The following is a 19,060-nucleotide window of genomic DNA, read 5'->3' on the forward strand; positions in this document are numbered from 1 at the left end:
TTGACTGAGGCCGTAAAGACTCTGCTAGTGGTTGAGAGTCCCCATTTCCACCACTCATGCTCGCCGACGCTTCTTCTTCTGGATGAGCCACTTATGGTTAGTGCGGAAAGCAGCCTCCATGCGGGTCTTCTCTTCTAAGAGGGTAGATGGCACCTGAGACAGTGAAGCCATAAGGTATTCAAGGTTTCCACTTTCACTCGGTGTAGGATCGCCAGGGGAGCTTCCATCTTCTTGACCATCAACCACTGATAACTAACTTGTATCCGACTTTATTTCACTTTTCTTTTTAGAATCGGATTCATGTGACTTGCTTGCATGGGTTTTTTTGTTGCCTTGGTGTGAGTTCTGAATCCTCTGTGGGTCACACATACTTGAGGCATGGCGACCTTTGCACTTTAAGCAAGAGATCCTTCCTTTTCAGTCACATGCCCTGTGGCCTTCAGTTATACATTGGAAGCACCGTTTATCATTGGACAGCACTTGCTTCTTCTGGGTCAGGGACCTGTCGTTAGGACCCGCTTCTGTCTAGTGCTGTTTTCATGTGTAGAACACACGCATCTATTTACAATACTGAATATCACGAGCAGAGTTCGTAAGGAGAACAAATGAAGTAGGCTGCTTCCACTTGCAACTGCGTGATGAATGGCCCGACACAAGTTGACTACCGCAGTCTCGTCGGCTGCTATCCTTGTAGTTACACTTCTCCAGGCTCTCCAGGTCAACCAAAAGGAGATTGAATAGACATACTAGCCCCGAAGAATCGGCAACGTTGTCAGTGGTATCACTTCCAACGTGTGCGATGCAGTACGATGATAGTTAACTACGACGTCTCATGGTTATATCCCAAGGATGATGCTGCAAAGCATCGATGAAAACAACAACTTTTTCACACCTAATGACTCTAGGCCTTGGATCTTGATAATGGTAACAGAGTTGTCAGAGGGCTCCTGTGTCACCAGATAAATCAACAGGAGTCGGCTGAAGTAACCTTGTGAAGCATTCCTGCTCCTGGCGTGTCTTGTCACTGAAGTGCTTCTGTAGCATGTCTATGGCGTCCGTGTAACATCCTTCAGTCGTCGGAATACCCGCCATCCGCTGAAGCAGCATCTCCTTTGAGAAACAGTCGCAAATAATGAAACTTCTCAGTGGCGGTAAGACTTGCATTGTAGTGAACAATCTCAATTCTTCCAAGAACTCAGTCCAAGGGAGAGATTGTGAGTTTTCGTAGCTTGGCTCCCACCCTTTCTGATGATGTAACAATCTTATGGACAGCCAACGTCGATCCCTAATATGCATGTGGAGTCACACTTGAAATGCACTTCCACCTGGTTAGAAGTTCAGCAAGGATATGTGTCACGTTGTCTTCATACTTCAAGAATGTTTCGTACTCGGCCTGGAAGTCGTCGTCTGTCATGAGGCCCTCTGGTAAAATATTAACCTTGTTAAGCTCGGCGTTATCCTTTTTAAGCTTCTCATATATGGAGCCGAGCTGCTCATGCGTTCAAGAGGCATTATGAAGGAGGGCAATGGTCTTGTTGATGATCCAAGTGTTCCAAGGATCATCATGTAGTCCGCTCTGCCTTGACCTTGTCCATTCTCATACAGGCAACTCATAGCCCTCGGTTGGTCTTTCCAGGGTTTCGGCACTAAACTGTGGAATATGGCATACAGCAGCTGCAGAATAACTCAATCCTGTCGATATATTTGATAAACACTTTTAGTTATACTGACTAAGGTCAAAAAGACCCTGTTAGCAATCGAGAGTCCCTATTTTCTCCTCTTCTGATTGCCAATGCTTCTTCTTCTGTTGGTCCACCGGCACTTGCAGTGGAAACAACGTATCTCTCTCCCTCTCTATCTACAAGAGAGCAAGGCCCACCTTGTGTTTGGAACTGCAAAGGTGATCTGCCCTCAAAGCTTTTCCTAACAAACATTATATATACAAATTTATTTCTTTTTGTTATTAAAAAATCATGCCTGAAGACAAGTGAACACATTCAACAACTGAAACACTGAAGACATTCATGACAAACTCAGATGTATTATTACAGAGAGTTCTCACAAAATTGCGACACATTTTTCAATTACTGCACATACCTTTGTTTGTTAGACATCACACAGCCAAGGTTTCTAAAAATGACTAAAAAAAGTCCTTTGGGTTAACTACAGTCGTGTTGCTAAACTTTTAAAAAGCCACAAACTTCATAACAGATAACACGAATGCCCTAGTTGAATTATGAATGGGGCAGTACTAATCATCATGAATAGTGATGGAAAACACCTAGCAATTCCCAAGTGTATTTCACACCCATTCATGAACTAACAAAATGTAATGCTACTACAGTCAAATCCCGCTACAACGAAATTGACGGGACGCGCGAAAAAGTTCGTTGTCGCGGAATTTCGTTGCAGCGAAATTTCATCTATAAACCACAAAAGTTAGGAAGATCTGATGATCATGACTCGTCATTTGGTCCCAGCAAGCGCATGCATTGTCCTTTGCATTTAACTGTCGCTAACTCGGACGCACTTGGCTGCACACCGTGTGAATGTATTTTCTCGCGTATAATACGCACAAAATATACAGAAAATTTAGCGCTAAACTTGGGGTGCGGGTTATACGCGAACTTCGTTGCGCAAGTTGGCTTCACGGCAACGCAATGAAGGCGGCTTTGCGTCAATAGGCGAGTTATACACGTGGGTTATACGAAGCGTGCCGAGTGCGTAGCGCCGCGAAGGAGCGTGCCAAAGTTCGGTAGAGGCTAAGTGAAAACGAAGTGCCGAAGCTCCGCACTACCACAGTCATAAGCGAGAGAAAGGAAAGTCGAAACGCTTCGTGCCGTTTTACGACTTTGTTGCCTTTAATCTTTTTCCCGGTGTGTTGGCTGCTTACTTCAGCATATTCGCTATCGATAATCGCGACGATAGCGACCGCGGTCTCTGCCGCGGTTTTCTGCGCAGCGCTTCCGGCAAACGGTAGCGACGATAGTTCCATTTTCAATCTGTGCGCGCTGGCCGTGCGTGTGCCTTCAGAACTGCGTCGTTGCTATCTGTGATCGCGTCTACCGTGGTTTTGGCCGCAGCATTGCATTGAGTCGGTGCGCGTACGTTCGATGGATGCGCGCGTACTTTCGTGGTCGCCCGTGATCGCGTCGACACGACCGCATTTGTATTCACAGCGGTTGCGGCAGAATGCAGTTACGCTTGGACTAGGTGCGCGCTGGCGGCGCGTGCGCTTTCAAAACGCCATGAATGTCATTCACGATCGCAGGGCTTGTGACGACGAGCAGCAGTTTTGTATTGAGTGCTACGTCAAAACAATGGCGGGAGTCATCAACGATTCTTCCGCGGCCCGCACACGCATCAAACCCGCCGGCAGCATCATGGCGGATGGACGATCTGTCGCCGAGCATCTCAATGGCGAAAAATTTACCGGGATGTGCGTGAGGTGGCAGAAAGCATGTCTCCGATGAAGACACGGGTCTTGCGATGCGGCCGCACGGCTCTGGCAACGAAAAATGGTCGAGTTTCTAGAGGAATTTCGCGGCAGTCCTAGGCAAGCTCCTTTTCCTTATGTGGTGGCACTTGCGAAAACTTCGTTCAAGCGGAAATATCCAGAAAAAGTATTCGTTGTGACGAGACATTTTTCGCATTGTTTTCTATGGGCGGCTGACGGGGAATCGAAAATTATTCGTTGTGGCGGAAATTTCGTTGTAGCGGTATTCGTTATAGCGGGATTCGACTGTAGTTGCTTTTAAAATGGTCAATTTAGCTGTTTGTTGTGCCTAACTATAACACAGGGCAACGAGAGTATAACTGCCAGGCCTGAAGGAAGTGGCCCTTAGTTATTGGAAGCGTGTGCAACCAAGCCCATAACTACAGCAGCCAGAGCTCCCGGTTGGTCAAACGTGATTTGCAAAAACATTGCAGAGCAACTGCATAAGTCAGCCACTGTTTAGCATGGCAGTGGTGCTTCTTGAGCAGTGCAGGTGCTGCGGCTTACACAGGGTGCTTCCATGTGCTGGTGCAGCGCTCATCTGTGCCAGAAGTGCACAAACACATTCAAGGAAAAAACTACGAGAAAATGCTCAAGGTTGTGACGCACACTATGATATAGCTTCTTGCCCCCTTACCATCACTCCCTATATAGCTTCCAGCACGCTTGTTAGGACGAAAGAAGAAAAAGGGTGCTCAGAGCCTGCAACCTGTAACTCCACTTATACTCGAGGGATCAAAAAAATTTTTGTGGAAAGAGATTCGCAAGGCAATAAACTCCTAAAGTAATGTCACTGAATGATTATTTGAAAGGGTGCTGCAGGGCCTTTTTAATGAGAGGCTCATTTTTTCTAAGCACGCAGGCCCTTCATCCCTTTGTGTTTGAGTTCTGACTACGTCAATTTTTCCTTGAGTCAAAGCACCTACTGCATTTATAGTAATGTGTATGTTGCAGTATTCAATCTGAGGAAATTGACCAAACACACTCACAATATGAAAAGTTGGCTACAACACCAGCCACTGGGCAAATGCTATACAAGTAGATAAACTACAATAACACTAATCTGGTTTCTTGCAAGTGCACATTTTGTCATTCCATAAGCACGTTTGGTGAGAATCTAACCAGGGGTGCGATTTTGTACGCGCTCTTAAAACGGACGGAGGCGGTCCGTTCTATCTAGCCGCACGCAAATGGTCAATGTGAACCGTGACAGACGTCATGGCCCTACATTGACCAATCGCGTGCGGCTGGATAGAACGGACCACCTCCGTCCGTTTTAAGAACGCGTACAAAATCGTGCCACAGATCTACCATAATGTCGCATTCAAGATAACCCCCCCAACCCCCCAAACCTGAATCAAGCAAAATAAGATTCTTTTACAGAGGGAAAAAACACAGGATGTAAAAATAATATTAGACGGTCAGACCAAAGGAAATTAAAGAGCAGGCAAACATGCTGCACTTCTAGCATAAAGAATAGCACTGGCAATAAGCACCAGGACAAGGAGTGTGTGCCATTCAAGTGAATGATGGGGTGAGTACCATGCCATGCTTGAAAGAGTGCTTGCCACAGAAGAGGTGCCAGCAGGCAGGCAGGCAGGCAGTGGGAGTACACCTCAAGCTTCCAAGTGAACCAGATGCCTTACTTGGGTCAACATAGCCGCACTTTTATCAGCGCCATGGGCTTTGTAAATGATAATACGAAGCTGTTTCGCTGGCTGTGGCCTACAAACATCACAAAAATGTGTTAGTCCCCAAACCTACCATCGCAAATACATTGGAATGCCACTAAAGAACTCTGCATATGACAAATAAGGAAAAGCATCAAAGTGTGCTTACTGCAACGACAAAGAGAGAAAGGTTAAGACAGAGGCAAGCAGAGTGCACACACATGTAGCTTACCTTGTGATGGTGTATTCATTCATGGGTGGCATGCCTACTGTAACTTGCTTCTGCCGTACAAGCAGATCTGTCACAGCCTATAAAGAAAAGAAATGGGACACTGTACTTGTGAAAAATCACCACTTTTCAAGCAAGTTAGATTTATATTACCACAAAAAGTGCTAAAGATATGAAAAATGCAAGTTGGCAATGGGTGAAATAACATAATGTGAGCATATAATGTTCAACACATCCTGTCCCACAAGAAAGCGTACATCGCCAGGGGATAGACAAGACATTTACAACCTGCAACATAAGGTTACAGATCACAAGATTCACAAAAGAACTTCATTCCCGCTTAGCTATGGATATGAACTCTAGTTAACAGTTCTAGTTAGTAGTAGCTTTTGCAACCTACAGAGTTATCCAAAATTTCATTACATTTGCCAACAGAAACATGCACCATGGAGTTTTTTACAAAGGTTACCAGAGGAAAATCTGGCATTAGTGTCTACAAGGCCTCAGATCATGGCAGTTCAGCCAGAATGGAAATGGTAGGTAGTACATCAATTTGCCTAAAATTTGTCCTTAGGTGAAGTGCCCAAATATGAACACCCCTCGCCATGCCAAAGTAAATCCACGTCACATTTTATGCACTTTCCCTGCCTTCCTCAAAATAATTAGAAATTTTGAATTTCCACAGTTTCAAATATCCACACACTAGCTATTCCAGCTACACAGAAAGAGAGTAAACTAAAACTGTTGGCCAGTTTTGTGCCTATAGAATGCCACGTTGCCTGTAAAACCCTAATAGTATCTGCATTATTAATCAACATCACGGGTTCTAGTGTTTCTTTGAATTTTGAGAACAAAAAGATTAGTAAACGGTTAAGGAACATGCCGCTAATAAAGTGCATTTGAATTTGAACCCTGCCGATGTTTTACACAAACGAAGAATAAATTTGTTTCACTTTGGAAGGTCCTCTGGCAAAGGAAGCAACCGCAGCAACCATACTTTGCCATGCGAACCCACATCTTTCATGAGGTTGTGGGTTCGGTCCCCACTGACGGTGAGTTGTTTCTTTGTCCTCTTTAGTTATTTTCTGCCTACGTCTTAAGTGCTACGTTACAATTAAAAACTAAAAATAATGCCCCTTATGCTTTCGTTGGCTCAATTATCTGTTGTCTTCATGTGATAGTGTCTAACAAAAAAACGGGCCCTGTTATCCATTCTCTCTTTTTTTTTTTTTTGTTCAGAACACTCTAGAAGTCATACTATTCTCTGCACTGTTAATTCACTACACCACTCAAGTACAGAAGGCCTGGACATCGGCAAGCAAATGCCAATTACATGCTGAGCAGACGATACTGCTTTGGTAAACACTAGAGCTGTACGAATAGCAAAATTTTGCGTGCGAAGTGAATTTGAATATTGAAGTGTGAGTGCGAATCGAATTGAATATTTTTTGAATATTTCTTGAATATTTTTCGAATACTTCGAAGTGAGATTGCAGTTAGAGAGGATTCCTAAGTATATTCTTATGAGATAGCAACATGAAAGTGTTTCTTTTCGCTAGGTTGATGAAGCACTGGCGGGGTCGTGTTTCATAGTTGTCTTATCAAGAATGAGGCAATGTAGAGGCCGAATTGTATTTATGTACATGATTTGGTGCAACCAAAGTGTTGCCGACAACACTTTACACGTGATAGGCAAAGATGCCATTTCCTCGGCGCCTCCTCCTCTTTCAAGTTCTGCGGAAACCCAACTGATTTGGCCGACAAGGGTGTGCTCCCTTCAAGTTCGAAGTTCCAAATCTGCCTTGTAGACGTCGATATATAAGAACATCTGAAATTTTGGATGCTAAAAAGCTTCGGCTTCCGATTTTTCGGACTTCCTGCCCAAATTTCAGGTCCAAAACAGCATTAATTGAGCCCCCACCTCTGCCACATCTTTCATCTCCATGTTGGAACCAGCGTTTTCTTGAGTTAATACATTTGCGACCGTAGCAGAGCTTGAAAGGCAGCTTTGCCGCAATACCGGGGTGTGATGAGATGAAGCATATTGAAAATCTAGGGACCACTTCCAATCGAACGTTGACTGTCTTTTGCAAAGTTCGACCGTAACGGAGCTTGAAAGGCAGCTTTGCCGCAATACGAGAGTGTAACGAGGTGAAGCATATTGAAAATATGAAGGGGTCACTTTCAATCTGACGCTGACTGTATTTATTTTTGGCAAGTTCGAATAGTTCGAATAGTAAAATTCCAGTTCGATTCGAATCGAATATTCGCATACCCCTAGTAAACACATTTGGAGGGGTGTTTGACCCCTATTGCCTAAGAGGCTGAGAGGCACTGCTGAAGAAGAGTATAGGTGAATTGAAGCCTTACTGTTGCATCCTTGTAAATGCAGCTTACAGTTACAGCGCCCAGACATTTGTTGCATCAACACACTATGGAAAGTGGTATTGACTGGACGATAAGGAGATGCTAAGAGACAACATGGCATATATGAAGACATTCTGACAAGCTTTTACCCTTTCTATTGGCTAACAAGTCCTGCAGCTTACACAGTGCAGCAAGGAACTACAGAGATAGGGTATAAACCTGCAGCTGTCTCTACCACACACATCATTGGTTCCTTAACATAATATCCTTACCTGCCCAGCCTGGCCTGCAAGAAGCTGTTCCCTTAGTGAAGCAGTAATGCTGTTTTCAGAATGGTTTGCGTTGCTACCGGATAGTGCCATGAAAGTAAGCATATACCCTCGCACGAGTAGTTTTAAGCAGCTTTAAGTGCTAATGTTCACCCAATGAAGTGTCCCATTTACAAATATTTCAAGAGGCTTTACCTTTGCAAGGTCTTCAACCTTCTTTCCCAGAAGGCCAGCAACATGTCTCACAAGACCCCACTTGTGTTCTTTGTAAGCCTGAAACCACAACAACCTTTGTGAGTGAGTGGTTTCATCTACAATAAAAAAAATAAGTTCTCTCCTACCTTTTCATACAGCTCCTTCAGAAGATGTCTTACTGTGATTACACGATTGCCATCACCCAGCTCTGTGTCCCATTTTAGTCCCCTGTAGAACATGAACCAAGAACAACCTTAGAGATCAAAGAAAATTAGAACTTTTATGGACAGCAGCAACTTAATGAAGCTGCAGATCAACATTATTACATGTTCATTAGCCATGCATGTGCACACACACACACACACGCATACACACAAACTTAATGGGAAAGCCTAATGATGGGCTAACAATACCAACAGCCAACAAACATTTAAATACGCATATATATTTTTTGCAAAACACATTCACAAAAATGTCAATCTGCAGCACATTCATTGCAGGCATTTTAGCATTCATTTATATTCAACTTTGTCATTAAGGACGAAATAGGCCAACTTCTAAACAGTTAGCACTTGTCAACAAACTATATAAGAAACCAAGATATAACATCAAAACTTGACAATTTCAATGGTTCCATAGTATTAAACAAGAAGTCTTTTTCAGCTGTCTGACTGCTAGCAACATGCTATTCAACAAACACGTAATAGTGGCAAGTTCCATGTGTGCCACATGAGCATAAGCAGAAAGAGGAAAGCCAATGTGAAAATGAAGAGGATTGTGTGCACCATCACACAGGCGAAAGGTGGCAACAGCTAGAGCCACTGGTGCTCTTTGTGATATTTTTATACCTTACTAACTACAAAGCTCCCCTCTCATCATTCATTCTAATATCAGTCACTTTGTGCAAAATTTGTCCTGCACACATCTAATAACACAATAAATAAACACTATTCCTAGCACCAGTACACATATTAAGAAGCTTAAGGGCACAGATTTTTGTCATCATAGTTGTTTTGTCATGCTTTTACTGCTTCAATTCACTCTCTCGTGAGCATCTCCACCTTTCCGTGCTCACTCTTCCAGTTTTGCGCTAACCAGAGATCACACTGACATGATCACTTCAGTTAATGACTGGCTGTTGCACACTATCATTTCTATATGACTGCTCCTTCTTTAATACATTTTAATGCATAAGCATTATTTGGTGTGTACCATGCCACAAAGTGCAGGAAGAACCGTGTTCGTAACATGAAAAAGCATGACACCTTGTATCCCATAGGAATACATAGAACTCCAGTGAAAATGCATGGGAAAAGCATATATTGGGGGTGGGTCAACTTGAAATTTGGGGCCAGGCCCGTTGAAAAAATTTGGGGGTGGGTAACCTTGGAAAATCTGGGGGGGTGCCAACGTTAAAAACTTGAGGGCGGCTCAACTTGAAACTTGGAGGTGGGGCTACCTTGAGATTGGGAGGTTGGCCAACTTCAAAGATCAGAGGTGGGCCATATCACATGTAATGGTTATAATAGTGTAAAAAATAGTAGATGATTGAAAAACAGCTGTGGTGTGGGAAAAAGAAGAAGGGTTGTGCAGGTATTGCACCTCAGTTGTTCGGTTTGAAAACATTTGTATGCATCGGGATTTAAACATCACAGATGTACAGTGGGGATGGAAAGAAACTCGAACAGAGTGGCACCTACATTCTCTGTTGTTTCGCATTTCTTTTCAAGCGGTTGTAGCCTGGATGGTAATAAAAAGCCACCAGAGTCATCCATGATACAATGAAGAACCATTCTAGCATCTTCTAATTACCACCAAGGTCAGAGCGTGATGAAACCAGCGCACCGCGCTGTTCACATTTCTTTCCATCCTCACACCGCACATCACACCGCACGTGATAACACACATCACGCCATCACTCCGCGCTGCATACAAGCGTGGGTGCGCCATACATTTTGCCATATATTTCATCGCCCATGTGGCCACAGAGGGGTGCTCCCTTGGATAGCTGCGACAATGCTTACACACACTTAGACAGCTCTTGCGGAGAAGGTTCCATATATTTTGTTTGTGAAGTGCTTCACCATTATCTCACACACATTTGACAATGAACCAAGTATTCATCACATCTCTTCTCCTGATGTTTCTATCTTGATCCAAGAGAAGAGCTTGTGTGCCACCTCTAGGAGCTATGCCTACAGAAGTACACCCACCAGTAGTACACGACCATAGCATTTGGCCTGGTGTGCTGCCACTTAAAAGGCGACAGGACAGCGACGATGGTGGTGGCTGTGCAATGACGAACCTGTTGCTAGAGGCAGCGCAAGCAATAACCACTGATCTGCTTACTGCTGTTGTGAACAATGCCAAGGGAAGCATAGTGTTTGTACACAGAACATTAGAGAGCACTGCAATCACGTTGTGCAAGCAAGCATGTCGCATGGTATTTTTTTTGTATCCCGTGGGCATTTGCAGTAAGCAGAAAAACACTAATACTTACTAGATGGAATGTTAGAAACTGTCTAATTAGGTGTTTTGCAAACCAACCTACAACTTTCTAGATGGGATCTTTTGACCAGCTTCATTGCTTAAAAAATTGGTTAATTAATCTTGCCTAATCAAGCAATGAAGCAGGACACAAAAACAGTGTGACTTATTCCATGCAATAGTCTGCAACATGCATTTCTAATTAATATATATTTCTGCAGCCTTTTGAACAAAATTTTAAACGAATGCGCTACTATCCTGCTAAATCCGCTAGCATCATGCATACATGGCTGAACTACTTTATGGCACAGTATCTTGCATCAGACATCATGAAAAAATTTCAAAGTATGTTTTTCAATATATATTGTGTTAATGAGCAATAGGAATGTGTATTGTTACATGTTTCAAAGAAATATTTGTCAAGCATTCTCAGCTGCGAAAGTACAAAGTTGCTGAAGCAAGTCACAGAAATCTAAATAACTTTGTTAAAAATTACAAGCATTGCGTTAAAGTGCTTATAAAATAACAATATTAATGAGAACTAACAGACAATAATGCCAAGGAAAGTATAGGAGATGTTATTTGTAATAACTGGAATATAAATGTGAAGAAAGTAAAGGGGACGAAAAGATAACCTGCCGCCGGGAGGGACCGAACCTGCGACCTTCAAATAACGCGTCCGATGCTCTACCACTGAGCTACGGCGGCGGTCATCCCCCGTCCACTTTGTAGGGCATATGTGTGCATTTAAATCAGGAGTGTTAGTCAGCGCCGATCGCAGCCATGACAGCGAGTGTGGAACACTCTTTTTTCTGCCTTTATGGCGTCACGTAGCACGTGCCCTCTTTACGAGCTGGCAGCTGACCAATAATCCCTCGCATACCACCTGAAGGCATCAAGTCTGCCAGAACGAGACCCTTGCTATGAATGAAGGAAAGAAGATGGCTTTTAAGGGCTCGTTTTTTCTTTGTTAGACACAATAGTAATGAGAACTAACAGACAATATTGCCAAGGAAGTATATGTAAGGTCCACTTTACTTTCTTCACATTTATATTCCAATTATTACAAATAACATCTCCTATACTTTCCTTGGCATTACTGTCTGTTAGTTCTCATTAATATTGTGTCTAAGAAAGAAAAAACGAGCCCTTAAAAGCCATCTTCTTATAAAATAACAGCCACTTTTGCTCGCGTTCAGTGAGATATAATGTTGCCACGTGCATTATGCTTTTTTCTTTCAGCAACAAAGTTCAAAAAGTTAAATGAATAATGAACCAAATTACGTAAATGGACCCAACCAAATGCATGATATACAGGGTGTTTCAAGAAATGCATCCAAAATCCTCAAAACTCAGGAAATGCGATATTTGTTCGATGTCTTCACAATTGCTTCTTCTGTAGCCACAGGACTCTTAAGATGGCTAAAGACATCATTTGGGACGGTAATTAAGAAAGTTAATTAATTAACTGTTTAATTAGTGGAGTTAGGCTGTTATGTCACATTGGAGAATAGAAGTCCTTCATGCGAAGAACCCATTGCAGCTTTGAGATTTCGAAAAAGGCAGCCTCTAGTACTTATTGCTAAGTAATGAAATTCAACCAAATTCAGCGGTGGCGAAACGAAACTGTAACAAGGAAGAGCGCAACTGCCATATTCTTCTGAGACGTCCAGAATGAGTGAGCATCATTATATCAACCATCAACCGGCTTCGTTGTGTGGCTGTGTGGGCTGGACTTGTGATTATAGCACGCAAGGTGCACATACGTTAACGCGGAAGAACTACACCTCTGTAATCGTTGTCTTGACAAGTGACGCCATTCTGGTCGCCCGCTTGATGCGCTCATTGGTGCTTCGGTTTCGGTTTCGCTGTTGAATTTGGTTGAATTTCATTACACAGCAATAATTACTACCAGGCCGCTTTTTCTATATCTCAAAGGTGAGACGGGTTCTTTGCATGAAGAACTTCAATTCTGCACTTTCGCATAACCACCTAACTCCACTAATTAAAAAGTTAATTATTTAGCTTTCTTAATTACTGTCCCAAATACTGTCTTGGACCATCTTAAGATGCCTCCCGCTACCAAAAAAGCAACTGTGAAGACAGCGAGCAAATATCGCATTTTCCTGATTTTTGAGGATTTTGGACACATTTCTTATAATAATAATTGTTGGGGTTTAACATCCCAAAACCACGATATGATTATGAGAGACACCGTAGTAGAGGAGGGCTCCGGAAATTTTGACCACCTGGGGTTCTTTAATGTGCACCTAAATCTAAGTACACGGGCCTCTAGTATTTTCTCCTCTATCGAAAATACAATCGTGGCGGCCGGGATTCGATCCCGCGACCTGCGGGTCAGCAGTTGAGCACCTTAACACTAGGCCACCGTGGCGGGTGGACACATTTCTTGAAACACCCGGCATATGTCATGACTGAGATAGGTGAGAGTGAGAAAAACTGATTAGAACAACTGATTGAGATCACTGCTAGCCAAAATTAATCGTAATTTTATTAAGGAAGAAGTCGTCAGACAACCACCAATTTGTTGTGGTAGCTGCTGCGACCTGTTCCTTGGCACCCCAGTGGCCACAACTGCAACTACGGCCGCCATGCCCTCTCCCATAGAAAGCTGCCCGACTCGGAAGGCCGTACCATGTGTGTTTCCATCCAGCAGCTGTGCCAGGATAGACAAAGAAAAATTTTTTTTTCTGCTCTCAATTGCCTGAAGCCTTTAGAGGGAGAAGGGATGGGAATAAATACGTGAATTGAAAGCTGAAGTTTTCTGGACAAGTAATATCTGCAATGGTAGCGGGGAGGTGGTTTAAATCACTGAAGGCTCTTGGTCAAAAACAAATCCTTGATCACAGTAATGAAGCATGAGGGTACATCAACTTCCACTCGATGACCTATCTGGGGTGACACATACAATGACTGAATATGCAGTTTGTTTTTGAGAGTCTCATTAGTATAGGAGAATTTCAGGAAGAGGCACAGTCTGACATACTTTCAGCGATCTGCAAGGTTAGCTTAGCCAAGTGTTTGCTTCTGCAGGCACAGTGTAAAAAAATCAAGGTGAGCACTTCGAATGGAAGAACAAGAGATCTCTCCAGCAAAGTTGAAGAAACTACTTGTGTCTAGAAATAGTGTTATCTTTAACATGCAAGAAAACCATCTCACTATCATGGCAGACATATAGGTAGATAAAATGGAAGCAATGCATAGAAAATCTGCTTCAAAAAAATTTAATGAATGAAGAACTTCGTATAGAGATCAAACATGAGCTAAAACCAACAGCTTTAGGGGATGAAATATGATGGGCTCTACAGCAGTTACCTGTAGTTATAAAGCAAGTGGTCCAGACGACACCCCTATTGAAATAATTAAGACAACTGCACCAGAATCTATGAAAGTAATTGTTAAACTATGTGAATAAATCTGTAAGACAGTAGAATGGCCGATAAAATGAAATAGATCTATCTTCATGCCCCTGAATAAAAAGAGGGGATGCAGAAGAATCTTCAAACCATAGCACCATTGCCTTGATATTACATACAAGTAAACTACTCCTCAAATTTATAGAAAAAGTTCTAGAGCCATACATGGAAAGAGAGATGGTGAGAGATCAAGCAGGGTTCCGAAAAGGATTTGGTACTAGTGACCACACTGCAAACATGAGATTAATGATGGAAACTCGTAAAGAATACCAAGACCCTTTGTATAGAACCTTTGTACCAAGAACCTTTGAACCACGAACCTCTGTATCAAACCCTGCACCTCCACCACTTATAAGGAACCACTTTATTCGAGTTGAGCTCGAGCTGACACACACTGATGATGATATATACAGATGAGGAAGTTGTACAAATGATGACGATATGTCCAGTAAAGGAGGGTCAGTGACTGCGCTCACACTATTTTTGTTTCTAAGACTATAGCAAAGTATTCAGCCCGTCACAATATGACCATTCTAAGCCCTGGACACGTGTTGGGAAAACTGATATTCCTGAAAATTTTGTAATTCCGCTGAACCACCTTTACACAAAGCAAAAATTTCTTGTTAAAGCAAATGTTGGTAGCACAGGTTGATTTAACCGCTTCTGGATGCAAATTTGCGATGCACTGTTTGTGAGCTCATACACCATATTAAAATGCATCAGCTAGCTAGTTTCTGACAATATTGATAGTTATCTGGCAACCACGCAGCAGCATACCATTATTTCACGTTCGAAATACGATGTACAAGATGCCGTTGTGTGCATGAAGGAAATGCCTGAACACTGCGTGTCCTCACAATGTTCATCTCCGTCACAAAGATTAACATCTCCAATTAGCCATAATAAATAGAGATGGCTTGGCTCCGCCAAGCAATGTAGTATTGTGCAAAAGCACACTTGAGAGCCAGGAACAATGCTAAATGCAGTTGGAATCTTGAAGAATGTTCAAGTGAGACAGACGCGCCGCCGAACAGACAAGGAATGCCAAGCCTGACTGGTCCAAGCAAACACGTACAAGTGTCAGCCAAGGAACGCCTGGCCAGATCATCTCCTGGGAACAATTCCCCCACCAAGTCAGCTGAATGAAGCCCTGTGTTCTTCCCTGACGTCCACAAAATCTCGATTGATAGGGTAAAAGTGCTTTCACACTAAAGAATACATAGTTCATTCTCTATTATATAATGGTCATGTAGCAAAAAACGGTGTTGTAACATTAGTAACTAAATTGTGCCACGAATTATATGTAGTGTTTAGCAACAAGAATCTTAGGAATTATTTCGATGTAAATTCTTCGCTACCTATCTAAATCTGCACAAAAATTTAAAAAATATATTTTTAGCATATATTCGTCACATTTGTTATGTCGATTTGTTATGTATGTATTTGTTGTTTTAGATGTAGAAGACCTCACACAGTAATAAATACCGATCCTTCCCACGTTTTCAGAATAAGCATGCACACTGACATTCAAAATTTCACGTTCTACCCCGTCCTATTGCCTCTTTCAATGTTTTAATTTTTTTTGTGCATGAACTAGTTACTGTTGCAGTAATCAGTATGGTGTGACCTTTTCCCTGGCAGCTGCTACAGAGAAAGTGGATCGCTCCGGCACATGACTGGAACGACTTTGTGCCACCATGATGTGTTATATTAGCTAACTGGTAAGTTCTTCACGTTTCCAGATATACCCAAAGACTTTTTATAATATAAGAGCTTAAATGCATTTCGTGCCCTAAGGCCCGTATTCACAAACCAACCTTAACGCTAAAGGAGCCCTTTCATAAGGAAGGGAAAAGTGTAAGGATAAGAAAAGGTCACAGTGCGTTTCATAAACTACTCGCCTTATTCGGTTTTAAGGCAGCCTTACGGAAGGCGGCCTTGTCGTCATAAAGAACGAGCATGGGAGCGGGGCTATGAACTTTTACTGGCTCACTGTTGGTTTATTAGCAAGAAAAAAAAGCTGTAGGCTCCTCGAAACAATAAGAAAAATGCAGGAACGCATACCCGTGCAAGTTGCGGTAAGAACGCGCATCGTCTGGCCGCGCTGCTTGCTCCTTTTCGTTGTTAACGTTTTACCGTTGTCATAGCAACTGGTGGCTCGCGTAGACACGCCGGCACATGCGGAGACAGACACGCTGGTCTATGAAGTGCTGGTTTCTATAAGGGCACCGACAGGCGCGTGGAGTTGCAAGCGGTTTTTGTCCATCTGCCTGCGTGCGTGGCTGTTTGTGTAGGACATACGCTTGTTAGTGAATGAGACAGAAAGGCAGAAAGCGTCGCATTGTGATAGCGAAAAATTGTGATAGCACGCGGAGTTAGTGAAGGTACAGTCGAGCGCGATTTGAAGGTTATCGCGCGAGCATCGACCAAGAGCCAAAACAGCGCCACGTCCCAGAATCCTCTTTCGGGGAAAGGGAGGTATCAGGCAAGCTTCACTCAATCTTTTTGCTGTTCCTCAAGCTGCGATCACTTCCGTCTGAGGAAGGCATATTGTTACTTTTTTTTTTGTGACGACGCGATATATTTTGTTCAACTTAGCAAGCCAGTACTTGGATGTGGGCGCAAAAAAACAAGGACGAAGAGAAGGGTCCTTGTCTTTTTGCGCCCACATCCAAGTACCATGACAGACCAACAAGCCCGCATCGCTACCCTCGTCAATTAGCAAGCCGTTCAAACGAAGCAGTGCCAAGCACCAGCTTTACCAGATCTTTCCTGGCAATTTTGCTATCGTCCGCAGAGATAAGAGCCAACTAAGAATACGCTTGATCGCAAAACATGGGAAGCTTAAAATAGAGCGACAGGGTGTAGAGTTCATCGTAGGGGGGATTGCTGTAACATAGAACAGCCAACGAGGGAGAGAAGAATGCATAATCTTGATTTTCACTGTTCCGAAACGTGCCGCTAGGCCGGTCGACGCTCGCGCAATAACCTTCATATCGTGCTCGACTGTACAACATGAGAAAGTGGGAGCAGCTCAAAGCAGCAACAGCGACATGCGGCTGCGAACCGAGCAGTGGCTACGTGAGTGCAAAAATGGGTAAAAAGTATCCCATCCTGCAGTGAAACATGTCGGCTTCTGTGCCGTACCTTGACTGATTTTTTCATACGTTTAATAATGCGGGGCAGCGTGGAAGTCACCATTCCCAACTTGAAAAGCACCTGCGCTGTAGAAACAGCGCCACCAGCAGCTGAAGGAGCAGTGGCACGGGAAAACCGACGTAGTGGGAGCCGTTTCCAATGGCAAGCTCGGGGACATGAAGTGCTCGCTTCGAGAAGCGGAATCTGCTCAGCAACACATCGTAGCTGAACTCTTCCATGGAATTTTGGTGGTTGCCGAACACTCGCAGCGATAATTGCACACATGAACGCCGATCGCTACATCACCTTTTTTTAAAATGACATTGTAAAGCTTCTTGCGTAATCAGCCATAGCGCGCCGCATAAGTGGCGCCTTAAGGTACCTGCTGGGCTACCTTATCGAAAGCCACCTTTTCACGGCGATAAGGTTAAGGAAAGGTTGAACTAAGGCATAAGGTTTGTTTACGAAACGCGTTAAGGTGCCGAAAAGGTAAGGATGGCAAAAGATAAGAATAAGGTTGGTTTGTGCATATGGGCCTAAATGCTTGCTGTTGCTTTTTTACAATAAACTGCACAACGTAGCAATGAATTGTCTGAAAATTTTTTCCACATTTCCAGAACAGGAACAAATTGTTTTAGGAAAGAATTTTTTTTTCTTCAGATAAAAAAATTCAGGTCATAAGAGGCTACGGTCAAACACAGTGTCAGGCAGAGTTGTATTCTTATCCCATATTTTACACAGAGTACGATGTCACAAACTGCGATTTGGAAGACAGTAATATAGGAATAAAAACTAGAGGAACAAAGGTAACCAATTTGGATGTATACAGATGATACAGGTAGGTGGAAGTATAAAGGACTTGAAAACCCTAATTTTGAAGGGTGTCTTTTTCCAGACACAAATAAGACTAAGGTTATGGCAACAGGTGAAGAACAGAAAATTCAGATAGATATAAAACGAATTGGCTCTGTAGAACATTGTTTCTCTAGGATCCAATATAGACAAAGGTGGCAGCGCTACTAAAATTCAGTGAATGGCATTAGGAAAGAGGGCAATGGGCAGACTTTGAAAGATTATGAAAGACAAAGATGTTAGCCTTAATACTGAAATACGCCTGGCCAATCATCTTTGAATAAATGATGAGAAATCATTGAACAAAGAATGTTCCTGGAGCCAACGTTTCAACAAGTGAACTTGTCTTCGTCAAGGCAACAACTGAAGAAGACAAGTCCACCTGTCAAAGTGTTGGCTCCAGAGACATCACCTGTTCAATGATTTCTCATCACTTCAAGCCTCCCCAATCCCCTCAATATCTGTCTACTGAACTTAAGCAAAGGTCCCGAAACTTAAATTGCCTTGTATTGGTCACGCCATGTCATGCGGGCAGCTGGAGGTGAAAGAAAATGGGTTCCACAGTGCATGATATTGTTAGACGGTATTCTTCGGGCCACAGAGAAATGTCTCAGTGAGCTGAAATAACTTTTGTTCAATAGATCTCACTGGCAGTAGGCAACAACAATTGATTATATGCTGCACAAGTACACACGTATATGTGTGGCAAAAGCAAGCTGCCTACCCTGTGGAGTAAATATGCTCATTTTTATTTATCTGGACTTTTTCTGGGAATTTGTAGAACTATATGCTCAAGAAATCTTCCTGTATAAATGGCTAACCATGTTAAACACTTTGTGGAGCTGTGAATGCAGGCATTAGTGCTTTCTGCCAATTCAAAATCAAGAAAAACAGGCACTGGAAGCTTTTCGAGTACGTAG

The 19,060-nt window shown here is 43.0% G+C and overlaps 1 protein-coding gene across 2 annotated transcripts in view; it reads right to left on the reverse strand.

The window, feature by feature from the left end:
* The window catches only part of LOC119400430 (probable phosphorylase b kinase regulatory subunit alpha), an 84,003-nt gene that overhangs the window by 21,364 nt on the left and 43,579 nt on the right, over window positions 1-19,060 (reverse strand). For both annotated transcript variants that reach the window (XM_037667470.2, XM_037667480.2), the window contains 4 exons: window positions 8,373-8,454; window positions 8,227-8,304; window positions 5,399-5,475; window positions 5,143-5,221 (listed from right to left, as the gene is read on the reverse strand). In XM_037667470.2, coding sequence (XP_037523398.1) covers window positions 5,143-5,221; window positions 5,399-5,475; window positions 8,227-8,304; window positions 8,373-8,454 — 316 coding nt within the window. The remainder of the gene's footprint in view (window positions 1-5,142; window positions 5,222-5,398; window positions 5,476-8,226; window positions 8,305-8,372; window positions 8,455-19,060) is intronic.

Source organism: Rhipicephalus sanguineus, chromosome 1 (assembly GCF_013339695.2).
Source record: "Rhipicephalus sanguineus isolate Rsan-2018 chromosome 1, BIME_Rsan_1.4, whole genome shotgun sequence".
In the NCBI taxonomy this organism is placed as follows: Eukaryota; Metazoa; Arthropoda; class Arachnida; order Ixodida; family Ixodidae; genus Rhipicephalus; species Rhipicephalus sanguineus.